The sequence below is a fragment of the Callithrix jacchus genome, chromosome 15, assembly GCF_049354715.1.
Source record: "Callithrix jacchus isolate 240 chromosome 15, calJac240_pri, whole genome shotgun sequence".
Classification (NCBI taxonomy): Eukaryota; Metazoa; Chordata; class Mammalia; order Primates; family Cebidae; genus Callithrix; species Callithrix jacchus.
In genome coordinates, this window is record NC_133516.1 from 34,259,177 (window position 1) to 34,273,223 (window position 14,047).

Here is a 14,047-nt window from a genome sequence, read left to right on the forward strand (position 1 = left end):
TCTCCTGTTAGTGATGGGGCTTGTGTTTATTTGGGTTTGATGTGTCTGTTTTGTTTCAAAACTGTATTCTTTCCACAGCAGTGGGACACTGGGTTTCTGTGTCCAGGGAAAATACTTGTCCTTGGTGATCATCCCTGCCCCCCCTACGGACTGCCACTTGCATATGTGGGGGTGTGTCCCTGTGGGGTCTGGGCTTGGCATGTTCTTTATCATGTATCTGAGCTGGCCTTGCTTCCACCGACACCTGTGGAGGAAAGGGCAGTGTCAGGGGAATGTGTGTAGGGATGCCATGCCCCTTGGCACTTGTTAGTATGTGTACATGTTAGGGCAGATAGCACAGGCCCTTTAATCCCCATTCCTTCAGCACAGTCTGGCACTACAGCTTACCCACTACCCTCTAACCAGGGGTGTCCTTCCCCATACTGCTGTGGGAGGGAAGAGTCAAGAGCATCTTCTCAGAGCTGTCCTCCCTCTGCTTGGGCTCCAGCTTTCACTCCCTCCTACGCAGCAGCCAATTCCAGAAGTCTTTCCCCAGGCCCCTCCCCTTCCAAATCCCCCTGCCATCCATAACACTCCCTAAGGGTTGACCCTAGTACTTGGTTCTGCAGGTTGCTATCTCCTTGCTTAAATACCCTTTTTACATGGGAGTAAAAAGGTGGCAGGTTTAAAGGGCATCTGCAGGAAGGAAGGGGACCCCCACTCTCCTCTGACCTCCCCTTTCCCCAATCTTTTCCTCCTAATGAGGCTCCAGCTCAGGCCCCAGCTCTCAGAAGGGGCCGAGGACACATGCCACCAGCTCAGGCCTGGGATGTAGACCCAGCTGGTCATTGGGTGGGGAGAATAGACTCCACCTGTTTCCCACGTGCCCATTTACCTATTCCCCAGAGGTACCCCTTGATGCTAGGGCCAGCTCCTCCACTCTGCAGTAGCACTATGTGCACCTGTTGGGGCGCAGTGACCTTCCTCACACCTTGCCCCATGGCATTCCCCCTTCCCCCACCTGTACTCTGCAGGTGGTAGTCTGATAATGGGGCGGAGTGGGCCACCAAGCACTTGCTCCAGCACAGAGGGAGAGCGCTCGGAGATTCAGCACCAGGATGTGGACAGCTCCAGACCCAGAGGTCCCAAGAAGAGCTGGAGCGTGGAGGGTCCAGAGGCTGGCGGAGGCAGGGTTGGGAGCTGGAGACCTGGAGTCAGAGTCGGGAAGAATGGAGGAGGGGCTGGGGGCGGGCCTGGGCCGGGAGCGGGGCGGGCCGCGATTGAAAGCGGCTGGGCGAGCGAGCTGGCGGAGAGTGCAGAGCCAGCTAGCAAGCGAGCGAGCGGTAGCCAGAGCCCCGCGTCCCCCGCCCGCTCCACTCCGATTCTCTCCGCGCCAGAGCCGAGCGCACCAGGTAGGGTGAGCCGGTGGTGCCGCTACCGCTGCTAACCTTTTTGGCCCTGACCTCACGTCCCAAGGCCCTGCAGGCCCTTGAGTTGTGGGGCGCCCACGCCGGGATGTCCAGACAGCGCTCCCTGGGAGCTCCGGGAAGCGGGAAGACAGCCCTGGGCGTCCCGCCTTTCTTCCCCAGAAAACGCACGCTCCGAATAGCGCTTCCCTGTTCCTCCTGCTCCAACGTCCTCTGGTCCTTCTTTCTGTCTGTGTCTCCGTCTTTGTCTCAACCTCTCAGGCTCGTTCTGTCCCTGCCCAGATTTTGTGGCCCAGGTCCCTGCCTGCCTGACTCCGGGTTTCTGTCCCTTTCCTTCCTCTGAGCTTCCGTCTGGGCCTCTCCTGTGGGAGGCTTGCGACTTGACCAGTTTTGGCCTCAGCCCCCACCTGGGTCCCTGTCCCCATCTGCGCTGGTCTTCCTTCCTGCTTCTCCTTCGCTTGCCTGTGTGAGCTGCTTCTTTCCTGATCCCCAGAGGAGCCCAGTGCCCCTGCCCTGGGAGCTGAGGGAGCAAAGTGAGGAGCCTCAGCCTCTGTGGCCAGCACATGGGGTCCTTGAATTAGTTGCTGCCCTTCTTCAAACTCAGTTTCCTTTCCTGTTCTGAGGAAAGAGGTGTAGCCCTCTCCCAGCCTTTCCAAGCCTGTGTGATTGTGAGAGCCTTTGTGGGGTGTGTTTGGGAAGGCAACTGGAGTACACATGATAGGCTGCAGGGGGGAAGAGACAGGGAGGGGGTTTCTGAGGGTCATGGCTAGGGTGGGCAGGTCCCTGAAGCTGAGGATGGGGAGATTGGAAATGGTGACTTTCTCTGCTGGGTTTGGAGTGAAGAGAAAACAAAGGCACAAAGTCTCAAACAGCATTCTACATAGAGCTAGGGAGTCGCACACTCTCACCCTCAGCACTGTTTGGAGACTCTATCCCCCAACTCTGACACACACTCTGCTTGCCCTGCTGACTTATGACCTTTGACCACTTGGGTACCCTCCCTAGGGCCAGCCTTTCTATGTTGCTGTCTCATTCCCAGGGCTTAGGGTCTCTATCCCTTCCTCAGTTAGGACACTGTGGGCATGGCTTTTTAAGAACCAAAGGCTAGGACTCTTGGGTGTTCACATAGGCTCGTCTCCCCATGGGTTGGAGACTGTCCCTTAGAGATTCTTCCCTGATGGGTCCTTCTGTCTGGAAATCCAAGGCTCAGGATGGAGACCTCTGAGTTTGTAACTCTGACATAGACTGTTCCAAAGGTATTGGCTTCGTGATCCTGGGGTCTCCTGTCATCTGCCTGGGCCTTCACTCTTTGCATCCCTCCCCACTGCTGGTTTTGGTAGGGGACTAGGGCCCATCTCTTGCCCAGCTGAGACCAGGGCTGAGAGACAGGCCCAGGGGAGTCCCAGGAGCTTCTCAGCCTAGTTAATGAAACCACCCTGTCCCTGGCTCCTGAGTACCTAGGAAAGGCAATTGGGGGGAAGTGGAGTCAGAAGGGGCAGCTGCTCTCAGGTTCCACTTTTCCTGGTCTGTTTGTCTATGTTTCTATCTCTGCAGGAGCTGGGTCCCTTCTCATCTCTCTTCTTGTCTGTCCTTTCTTGGTCCCTGTTTCCTCCGCTCTTTGCCTTTGCTGCCTCTAATCTCATCCCCTGGAGATCCAGGTCTGCTGGACCCATCCATCCCCTCTGGGGCCATGGGATCGCTGCTTGGGCTCCTGGCACTGCTGCGACTGTGGGGTGCTGTGGCTGAGGGCCCAGCCAAGAAGGTGCTGACCATGGAGGGAGACTTGGTGCTGGGTGGGCTGTTCCCAGTGCACCAGAAGGGTGGCCCGGCTGAGGACTGCGGTCCTGTCAATGAGCACCGTGGCATCCAGCGCCTGGAGGCCATGCTTTTTGCACTGGACCACATCAACCGTGACCCGCACCTGCTGCCTGGCGTGCGCCTGGGTGCGCATATCCTCGACAGTTGCTCCAAGGACACACACGCCCTGGAGCAGGCACTGGACTTTGTGCGTGCCTCACTTAGCCGTGGTGTCGATGGCTCACGCCACATCTGCCCCGATGGCTCTTACGCCACCCATGGTGATGCTCCTACTGCCATCACTGGTGTGATTGGTGGCTCCTACAGTGATGTCTCCATCCAGGTATGTGGAGGTCCCCCAAGTGGGGGCTAGGGAGGGAGGCCAGAGGTGGTGACCCAGAATTCCTGCTGAAAAGGGATTCAGGGCTGCTGTGCATTGGAAGGGAAACTAGAAGCTTCCTTGCAGTAGCTTTTACAGAAGCTAAGAAAGTGCCCCAATCACATAATGGCAGTTGATTTTTAGAGACTGTGCAAGAGAGAACATCTTACTCCCACTCCCACTACACACACACACACACACACACACCCTTATCCTTGATGTTAAACAGCCCTGAGGGGCCTTATAGCCAGGTCTCTGGAGTCAGACTTCTGGGTTTGAATCCTGGCTCTCCCAGTTACTAACTGCCTGACCCTAGGCATGTTATTTCTCTTTTCCATGTCATAGTTCCTTCCTTATGAAATTGGATTCACAACACTTTTTTTTTTGAGACAGAGTATCACTGTCTCCCAGGTTGGAGTGCAATGGCGTGATCTTGGCTCACTGCAACCTCCGCCTCGTGGGTTCAAGTGATTCTCCTGCCTCAGCCTGCCAAATAGCTGGGATTATAGGCAAATGCCACCACGCCCAGCTAATTTTTGTATTTTTAGTAGAGAGGGGGTTTCACCATGTTGGTCAGGCTGGTCTCAAACTCCTGACTCCAGGTGATCTACCCACTCAGCCTCCTAAAGTGCTGGGATTACAGGCATGTGCCATTGTGCCTGGCCCATAACGCTTTCTACTTTTAGGTTTACCGTGGAAATTTAATGAGTTGATCCGTGCACAATATGTATCAGGGGGCCTGGCAAGTCATAAGGGCACAGTTGATATTAGCTGCTATTATTTTTAACTCATTTTATAGATGAGGAAACCAAGGCTCAGAGAGAGAGAGAGGTGGGGCCACATTCAAGGCACTGGTGGAGGGGAGCTGTGGAATCAGCTCTGGGCCAAGGGCCTCTCCTGGTTTGTCAAATCATCTCTTCCTGAAAGGGAGAAGGGTGGCCAGATAGAAGCCAGGAGTGGCCAGAGGAGAAATTCAGGGTAGGGGAGTCAGGAGGAAGATAAACAGAATGTGTGTCGGGGGAGGGTACTGGAGAGTCTTCAGGGGCACAGGATTTGAGGGTGTGGGAAGGGTGGGGAGCCAGCTCCCCTGCCCTCTGCCTCCTACTCTCCCACAGGTACCAGAAGAGGGTGCCCTGTGGCTCAGCTTCAGCAGAGGCTGCTGGCCCCACTGGCACCCCTCTGTTGCTCCCAGGGCTGTGCCCAGCTCTGATCCTCTTACTCTCTGACTGGGTCCTAGCTCTCACTCAGATTCCCACTTTCCAAGTGCCCAGCACAGGCTGCTGGAAGATGTGGCTGGAACTAGAATCAGGGCTGGGGGACATAAGGTAGGTCTTGGCTGGGCCTCAGCTTCCTTTAGGAGAGTGACTGATGCCATTGCCATCAGGGAGAGGGACAGGCCCCCTGTCCTGCAGCAGTTGTTCAGGAGAAATGGAGCAAAAGGAGGAATCAGAATACTGGAGTCAGCTTCTGGCCTGGGGTTGGGGAGGCCTGGCGGCTCCATCCACTGCTGGAAGTAGATTATCTGTCCTGCTAGTCCCAGTCACCAGAGATGGCTAGGTAGCAGCCTGGGAAGATGTGGTTATGCTAGCATCTACATCTGCAGCCCTGGGTGGGGGCAGGGATGAGTGGGTGGCCTCCTACCTACTACTGTCTTCCAGGGCCTCTGCTGATGTCTTCTCCACAGACCTCTTTAGGGCCCATGCATTTATCTCCAGGAGTCCAGTTATCTCCTTGACACCCTGAGCAGCCTGCCTCCTGGAGCAGGGCCCACGCCTCTGCAACGGTCTGCTTCTCCCTTGTCCTGATCAACACAAGGCTAGCCCATCACCCATAGGCTGCACCTGCCTGTTAATATTTCCCCTCATGACTACTCCTTCTCTCTTGCCCATGTCCCTATCATCTTCCCTTTGCCAGGCACTGTGGCCTCCCATGCATGATCATTTTTATCCTCTCAGCAGCCTTGTAGGGCAGGGATATGAAACTGAGGCTCAGGGAGATTTGCCAACTCCAGGGGCCCAAAGGTAGAACGTGTGGGAGAGGGGGAGACGTTGAGCCCTAGCCTGTCAGAGCCATAGCCTGTATCCAGTTGCAACACAGGACTCATCCCTGTGCCATGCTCTGCTTTTGCCTGGCACAGGGATGAGCCATGTGCCATCTGAATCTGGGCCATGCTCTGCTTTCGCCTGCCCACCCTCTACCAGGCCCTTGGCTAGATCCCACTCCTGTGGGACCTGAGGGTGGGCAATGGGGTGCCGGGCAGTCAGTGGTAGATCAGGAACCTTGTTTATTTAAGACTCGGGTATCCAGTGGAGACCAAGCCTTGGACTATTAGGGTTATGGGACCCTGAGATCTGGGTCTTTCTTCTTGGCAGAACCTTTTTCTTCTTTCTGTATCATTCCATCAGATTGATTCTGGGGAAGCACTACCTACCCTCAAATAGGTAGAGAGCAGAGGAGCCCTGAGCAGCCAGACACCATCTCACGCCTCCTTCTGCCCCAGTGTAGACAGGTGCCAATCTCCTTCCACCCAGGCCTTCCCTCAGCCCCCCTGCCACGTGTTTAAAAGGGGTTGGCAGAGGGGATCAGCTGTGGCTCATGACCCTGGTGTCTCAGCCCTGGGTCTTCTCTCTCTCAGCCCTTCGGAAGAGAGAAAAAACTCCCTGCCCCAGAAAGAAGACTGTCAAGTTAGGGTGCAGCCTGTAGAGAGGGAGCCCTTAGGGCTGAGCCTGCAGACACTTGACACAAGACCTGCTAGCTGTGTGGGGTGCACCTGTCTCTAGCTTTCAATCCAACCTCTGATCTTTGCCTTCTCTACTCCTCCCCCAGGTGGCCAACCTCTTGCGGCTATTTCAGATCCCGCAGATCAGCTATGCCTCCACCAGTGCCAAGCTGAGTGACAAGTCACGCTATGACTACTTTGCCCGCACAGTGCCCCCTGACTTCTTCCAAGCCAAGGCCATGGCTGAGATTCTCCGCTTCTTCAACTGGACCTATGTATCCACTGTGGCATCTGAGGGTGACTATGGTGAGACAGGCATTGAGGCCTTTGAGCTAGAGGCTCGTGCCCGCAACATCTGCGTGGCCACCTCGGAGAAAGTGGGCCGTGCCATGAGCCGTGCGGCCTTTGAGGGCGTGGTGCGAGCCCTGTTGCAGAAGCCCAGTGCCCGCGTGGCTGTCCTGTTCACCCGTTCTGAGGATGCCCGGGAGCTGCTTGCTGCCAGCCAGCGCCTCAATGCCAGCTTCACCTGGGTAGCCAGTGATGGCTGGGGGGCCCTGGAGAGTGTGGTGGCCGGCAGTGAGAGGGCTGCCGAGGGTGCCATCACCATCGAGCTGGCCTCTTACCCCATCAGTGACTTTGCCTCCTACTTCCAGAGCCTGGACCCTTGGAACAACAGCCGTAACCCCTGGTTCCGTGAATTCTGGGAGCAGAGGTTCCGCTGCAGCTTCCGGCAGCGAGACTGTGCAGCCCACTCTCTACGGGCTGTGCCCTTTGAGCAGGAGTCCAAGATCATGTTTGTGGTCAATGCAGTGTACGCCATGGCCCATGCGCTGCACAACATGCACCGTGCCCTCTGCCCCAACACCACCTGGCTCTGTGACGCCATGCGGCCAGTCAATGGGCGCCGCCTCTACAAGGACTTTGTGCTCAACGTCAAGTTTGATGGTAATGGTGCTGGCCAGTGTCCACTGGTCTGCTGGCTGTCAGAGGATGAGGGGAAGCAGGTCTTCAGGTTCCATTCCTTTGCTAAGGAAACAGTATAGTGAAAGTAAAGGACTCACCCAGGGGCGGCTGGCATCAGAGCCAGAGCAAGGATGCTAGGCAGAGAAGACTCCAACTGAAGCAGGGGCTGAGGGTTCACTTTCTTCCAGAGTAGACCTCTGGCCTGGTCCTGCCATTTTGAGGGTCTCTGGCTCCTCCCTGGGCCTTGCCTTCTACCTTCTGTCTCATTATCTTGCCAGGGGTGGAGACCAGGAGACCTCAAGCAGCCCATTCTCAGGCAGCAGTGAGAGTCAGAATCGGTCTGGCTTGAGGGTGAGCATCAGGATGACACTCTCTATTCAGGGAAAATGTCTCTTTCTTTCTTTCTTTCCTCTTTCCTTCTTTCTTTTTTCTTTCTCTCTCTCTTTCCCCTCTCCCTCCCACTCTTTCTCTCTTTCTCCCTTTCTCTCTCTCTTTCCCTCCTTCCTCCCTCCCTCTTTCCTTCTTTCCTTCTTCCCTCCCTCCCTCCCTCCTTCTTGCTTTCTTTCTTTCTCTTTTTTCTTTCTATTTCTCCTCTCTCTTTCTCTCCCACCCATTCTTTCTCTTTCTCTTTCTCTCCTTCCTCCCTCTCTATTTCCTTCCTTCCTTTCTCTCTTTCTCTCTCTTTTCCCTCCCACCCTTTCTGTCTCTTTCTCCCTTTCTCTCTCTCTTTTTTCTTTCTCTCCCTCCTTCCCTCTCTCCCTCTCCTTCCTTCCTTCCTTCCTTCCTTCCTTCCTTCCTTCTTTCCTTCCTTCCTTCCCCCCCCTTTCTTTCTCTTTCAATGGGGTCTCACTATATTGCCCAGGTTGCAGTGCAGTGGCTATTGACAGATTCACAGGCACAATACCGCCTCCAACTCCTGGGCTCAAGCAATCCTCTTGCCTCAGCCTCCTGAGTAGCTAGGATGACAGGCATGTAACACTGCGCCTAGCTTCAGGGAAAATTTCTATTCCTAGTCTTGGTTTTCCACTCAATGTGGCCTGAAAGTCTCCCAAAATCAAAAGTTATTTTAACAAAAGTACCAGCTTTAAGAGAAATGAGTGCTGTAGATCATCATGATGCTTCAGGAAGAATCACCGTGGGAACAGTGGGAGACAAAGCTTGGAAGCCCTGGCCCAGGGTTAAGATGAAGAGCAATTCCAATAGAACTGACATTCAGACTTATGCTACAATCAGGGTAGGGGTTAGGGTTGGACTCGGGTCTGATTGGGTTGTTGGAGCAGGGCTAAATTCAGCCTGTTTGGCTTGGGTGGAATTTACAGTAGGGCTAGAGTTGGATTTTGAGAACTTTGAGGCTGAGTAGAAAGAGTAGGTGCTTGAGGGGACCTGGGTTTGAATCTAGGCTGGTCCTTCAGCACGTCTTCTGTTTTCTTGAACTCTGATTTCTCACTGGGGCTGGGGATGGTTGTAAATCCTGGCTAGAGCCTGGCTGGGAGATGTGGGGTTCATGGGATGAAGCGCGGGTGGAGAGAGGAAGTGATATTCCAGCCACTGAGCACATTCTGGTGAATGGCAGTGGTTGCAGGTGATGACCACTGAGGTTGGGATTCAGTTTGCACCAGAGTGGCTGTTAGAACTGGGGGTGCTGCCCCATGTTCTCACTCATAGGTGGGTGTTGAACAATGAGAACATGTGAACTCAGGGAGAGGAGCATCACACACTGGGGGCAGTTGTGGGGGGGGTAGGGGAGGGACAGCGGGGGTTGGGGAGGGTGGGGGCGTGGGAAGGGATAACGTGGGGAGAAATGCTGGATGTAGTATACACCTAAAGTAAAATTAAAAAAGAAAACTTAGTAGAACTCCTCACTACCTAATACTATAATGCTGCATTAGTAATACTATTCTATATAACTAGGATTAGGTATAGTATTTTAATCTTTAAAAAGAAAAAACTTTTAAAATAAATTAAGTAAATTAAAAATAAAAAGAACTGGGGGTGCTGGAGCTGGAGTTGTTGTTAGGGTTAGTGGGGACAGGATTGGAACTGAGACTGGGTTTAGCCTTAGCACTGAGTCTGGGGAGAGCGCTGTGGTGTATGTTTTGATGAAGTTGGGATTTGGGGCCGGGGTTGGAAAGTGTTCGATAGCACTAAAGTTGAATTTGGGGAGTCACGGTTGGAACTGATGTGGACCTTAGGTTTCTGGAGATGTCTGGGCTTTAAGGCTGGGATTACACTTGTCATTTAGGGTTGGGGTTTGAGGTTGGAGTTTAGGGGTAAGACTTTGTTGTCATCTCTCGGTTAGAAAAATGACTGGGGTCAAGACAGGATTTAGTTTTGGGTTAAGGATTGGAAGGACTAATGGTGGCCTTAGCTCTGGTGGTTGGGTTTTATGTTAGGGTGGATGTTGAGGTCACATCAGGGTAGCACGCCAGTCCAACCGTCTCTTCCTTCCCTCCCCATCCTAGCCCCCTTTCGTCCAGCTGACACCCACAACGAGGTTCGCTTTGACCACTTTGGTGATGGTATTGGCCGCTACAACATCTTCACCTATCTACGTGCAGGCGGTGGGCGCTATCGCTACCAGAAGGTGGGCTACTGGGCAGAAGGCTTGACTCTGGACACCAGCCTCATCCCATGGGCCTCACCCTCAGCCGGCCCCCTGCCTGCCTCTCGCTGCAGTGAGCCCTGTCTCCAGAATGAGGTGAAGAGTGTGCAGCCGGGCGAGGTCTGCTGCTGGCTCTGCATCCCGTGCCAGCCCTATGAGTACCGATTAGATGAGTTCACCTGCGCCGATTGTGGCCTGGGCTACTGGCCCAATGCCAGCCTGACTGGCTGCTTCGAACTGCCCCAGGAGTACATCCACTGGGGCGATGCCTGGGCCGTGGGTCCTGTCACCATCGCCTGCCTGGGTGCCTTGGCCACCCTCTTTGTGCTGGGTGTCTTCGTGCGGCACAATGCCACACCAGTGGTCAAGGCCTCAGGTCGGGAGCTCTGCTACATCCTGCTGGGTGGTGTTTTCCTCTGCTACTGCATGACCTTCATCTTCATTGCCAAGCCATCCACGGCAGTGTGTACCTTACGGCGTCTCGGTTTGGGCACTGCCTTCTCTGTCTGCTACTCAGCCCTGCTCACCAAGACCAACCGCATTGCACGCATCTTTGGTGGGGCCCGGGAGGGTGCCCAGCGGCCACGCTTCATCAGTCCTGCCTCACAGGTGGCCATCTGCCTGGCCCTTATCTCGGGCCAGCTGCTTATTGTGGTCGCCTGGCTGGTGGTGGAGGCGCCGGGCACAGGCAAGGAGACCGCTCCCGAACGGCGGGAGGTGGTGATGCTGCGTTGCAACCACCGCGATGCAAGTATGTTGGGCTCACTGGCCTACAACGTGCTTCTCATCGCGCTCTGCACACTTTATGCCTTCAAGACTCGCAAGTGCCCCGAAAACTTCAATGAGGCCAAGTTCATTGGCTTCACCATGTACACCACCTGCATCATCTGGCTGGCATTCCTGCCCATCTTCTATGTCACCTCCAGTGACTACCGGGTGAGCTACCTGCCATAGAGGTGGAGGGAGGTGGGACACCAGACCCTCTGTTTCCTGATATCTTATTTAATCTACTGGTAGCTCCGGGGCTCCAAGAGGTTAAATGGCCACTCAGGGGACAACAGCTTGTGTGGATCTCAAGAGGAAGGTGGGAGGGCTGAATAGGGCCTAGGGAAATGCCCAGGGAGATGGGGAACTCGAATTAGAGAGAGCTGAGATTTCAGGACTTGCATGTCATCCTCTATCCTGGGAGGAGATGAGGGGCAGAAATATGTTCAGATGAACAGGGTTCTGCCCCGCTCCACTGAGGGGTCAGCTGCAGAAGAGGTTGAGAGATGAAGCCAGGGAAGCCAGGAAAGATAAAGCAAGGTGGGCAGGGGAGGAGGTCCAGGACGAAGAGTTGAGAAAAGCTAAAACAGGTGAAAATTGTTCCCCCATTGGTGGCTTCTGAGCAAATTTGGTTCCAACTGGCACTGTGTCTCAATGGGTCTCCCCAGCCCCAAGGGGCAATGGCTACTTGTCCCCACTGTTTGCAATGGCCGTGAGGTGGTGGACTCGACAACATCATCGCTTTGAAGACCCCATGCTCCCGCTCTGACATGGCTGTTCACCAGAACCCAACACAGACCCGTGTCCAGGGTCAGGAGGAAGTTGGCTGGAGCACTGCAATAATTTATTGCCCACCCCATGTCTGCCCCCAAAGTCACTTAGCCACCTCCTTACCCCAACTCTTCAGACTCAGCAGTCAGGGGCCTTGGTCAGGGGCCTTGGCCAGGGTGGTCAGGGAAGCTCCCTCTGAGGAAGTGACAGATAAGCTGTGTTCTGAATAAGAGGATCATCTTGGTTAATCTTCACGACTTGAGTAAGCTCCATGGCTCTCTGGTTTTACAGATGAAGAAACAGAGACTCAGGGAGGTTCAATCCCTTGCCCAAGGTCACTCAGCTTTGGAGTGCAGAGCAGGGTCTAAACTGCAGGAAAATTGAGGCGAAAGCCCCTTTCCCAGGACAGAGGTGTGGTGGCACAGTGCTGGGGGCCAGGGGCTGCGGGTTTGGCTGCTCTGCTTGCACCTGCTGGGCCACCTGCTTGGGTGGAAGAGGCCAGGGCTGGGGAGGGACTCTGCTCTGACTCAGCCTGCATTTGCATATGATTTGCATTTGCATGCCAATCATAGGCAGCTAAGGACTTACCTGGGGCACACAACATACCCACACGTGCATGGACACACACACTTGTACACACACACTAGGCACGTGTATGCATGCACATACACATATCCTACATACACACATTCCCGGGCACAACTGGCACACATACACACTTCTTCCTGCCAACAAACGAATCCATAGCCATGCACCCTACACTCACATACACTCACGCAGATGCCTGCAGAAATTCACCACCCCACATACATGCACCTACACAGATACACACACACCTACATGCATGTACTCCATACCTGCACCCCCCTCAAATGCACACCCTCTTGTGCATACACACACCCTTGCATGTTCTCCCCTTCAGCTGGAACTCTGGTCTCCCTGGGAAAATGGTCTGGATCTGATGCTGAGACTGTGCCCAACTTTTCTAGCAATGCTTTGGGACCTGGCAAATGGATCATAGCCCAGTGTTGGATGCTTAATCTCCCCCACTTCCTCCCCCATAGCCCAGGCAGGGGGTCCTGGGGTTAGGCCCGGGTCTTGACCTGTGCCTGCCCACCCACTCACCCATCTCAGGTACAGACCACCACCATGTGCGTGTCGGTCAGTCTCAGTGGCTCCGTGGTGCTTGGCTGCCTCTTTGCGCCCAAGCTGCACATCATCCTCTTCCAGCCGCAGAAGAACGTGGTTAGCCACCGGGCGCCCACCAGCCGCTTTGGCAGTGCCGCTGCCAGGGCCGGCTCCAGCCTTGGCCAAGGTCAGTGTCCTAAGCAGCCATCTCTGCCTGTTACCCTCTCCCTGCCCAGCTCCTTGGGTTGCTGAGCTCTCTTATCTGGGGCTGAGGTGCCCCCCAAATGACACTGGCAGGAGAGGATGAGAGAGGGGAGGGGAGGCTTCCCTCATAGCCCTGCTTACCCACTGCTTGCCCTCCATGGAGGACCTTGGGGTTGGCCCCAACCTCTGGCTTCCTTTTCTTAGGGTCTGGCTCCCAGTTTGTCCCCACTGTTTGCAATGGCCGTGAGGTGGTGGACTCGACAACATCATCGCTTTGAAGACCCCATACTCCCGCTCTGACACGGCTGCTCGCCAGAACCCAACGCAGACCCGTGTCCAGGGTCAGGAGGAAGTTGGCTGGAGCACTGCAATAATTTATTGCCCACCCCATGTCTGCCCCCAAAGTCACTTAGCCACCTCCTTACCCCAACTCTTCAGACTCAGAAGTCAGGGGCCTTGGCCAGGAGCCTCTGCAGTGGCCACCAACTGCCCTTGTAGCTGTGTTTCCTCCTGGCCAGGCCCAGGACGTGGAGAGGAGCAAGCCAGGGTTCACTCTGCCCTGGACCAGAGTGGCTGAGGACGGCAGGCCCCAATCCTAACCAGCAAAAGTGCTTCCAGCCCAGCCCCTCCCCTCTCCCCCATCTAGGGCCTTTTTTATTTTTTATATAAGTTACTCTGGGATGGGGAGGGTGGTTATCATGGGGGCTGCCCCTCCCCCTGCATAGTAGTTTGTCCTGTGGTTTATTTTGTATTACCTATAAATAAAGTGTCTTTATTTTAAAAAAATCACTCTTTGCCTTTGACTCAGCTAGGCCCCTCACACCCTCCACAGCCTCGCAGCCATCATTCTGCTAGTGTTTAAACGTCAGCTCTGCTCTGCCTGATGTTAGGACCTGTCTGCCACCGAGACAGACCCAGCCCTGCCTGGTGGGAAGATGGAAAATGAATGAGCCATCCTCCCTTAAAAGGAGCCTCTGCAGACTGGCCCAGGCATCCTGGGGTCAGGGTTGGGGATTTAAATGGATAGACATGAATGAACAGGCTCATCTGGCAGTCTAGGGCTTTCCCTGGGGACCCAGCCTCCAGGATGGTGTGGGCAGTGGAGCAGGAGGGGCAGCTGGCTGTGGCCTCCGGGAATGGTGGGCTTTTCCACGGCTGGCCAGCCTGGCACAGGCTCCTCCAAATGCATGAAACCACGCCGAGCATTTGGTGCAAAGGGAACCAAAAGGAGGCATGGACTGATCGTCGCCTGTTCACATGGCACTTACAAAGGCAGAATGAGCTTGTGGGGAGAGGGGGTGGGTGAAGCGGGG

At 54.9% G+C, this 14,047-nt stretch overlaps 1 protein-coding gene across 6 annotated transcripts; it reads left to right on the top strand.

The window, feature by feature from the left end:
• Window positions 1-1,063: 1,063 nt before the first annotated feature.
• GRM2 (glutamate metabotropic receptor 2) lies at window positions 1,064-13,520 on the top strand. Of its 6 annotated transcripts, none has more exons than XM_035275682.3 (6): window positions 1,262-1,391; window positions 2,961-3,546; window positions 6,409-7,246; window positions 9,727-10,802; window positions 12,537-12,717; window positions 12,939-13,520. In XM_035275682.3, exons 2-6 carry the CDS (start codon window positions 3,097-3,099, stop codon window positions 13,010-13,012), a joined length of 2,619 nt encoding a protein of 872 aa, XP_035131573.2. In that variant the 5' UTR covers window positions 1,262-1,391; window positions 2,961-3,096; the 3' UTR covers window positions 13,013-13,520. The 6 variants fall into 6 exon arrangements, with proteins under 6 accessions (XP_054102190.2, XP_035131573.2, XP_035131570.2 ...); XM_035275679.3 differs by having other exon boundaries at window positions 3,059-3,546; XM_035275680.3 differs by having other exon boundaries at window positions 3,065-3,546.
• Window positions 13,521-14,047: the final 527 nt, after the last annotated feature.

Coding starts and splice junctions, on each gene's coding strand:
- GRM2 (XM_035275682.3), top strand. CDS start 3,097: ATGGGATCGCTGCTTGGGCTCCTGGCACTGCTGCGACTGTGGGGTGCT. Junction 3,547..6,408: donor ACAGTGATGTCTCCATCCAG/GTATGTGGAGGT, acceptor CTCCTCCCCCAG/GTGGCCAACCTCTTGCGGCT. Junction 7,247..9,726: donor GCTCAACGTCAAGTTTGATG/GTAATGGTGCTG, acceptor TCCCCATCCTAG/CCCCCTTTCGTCCAGCTGAC.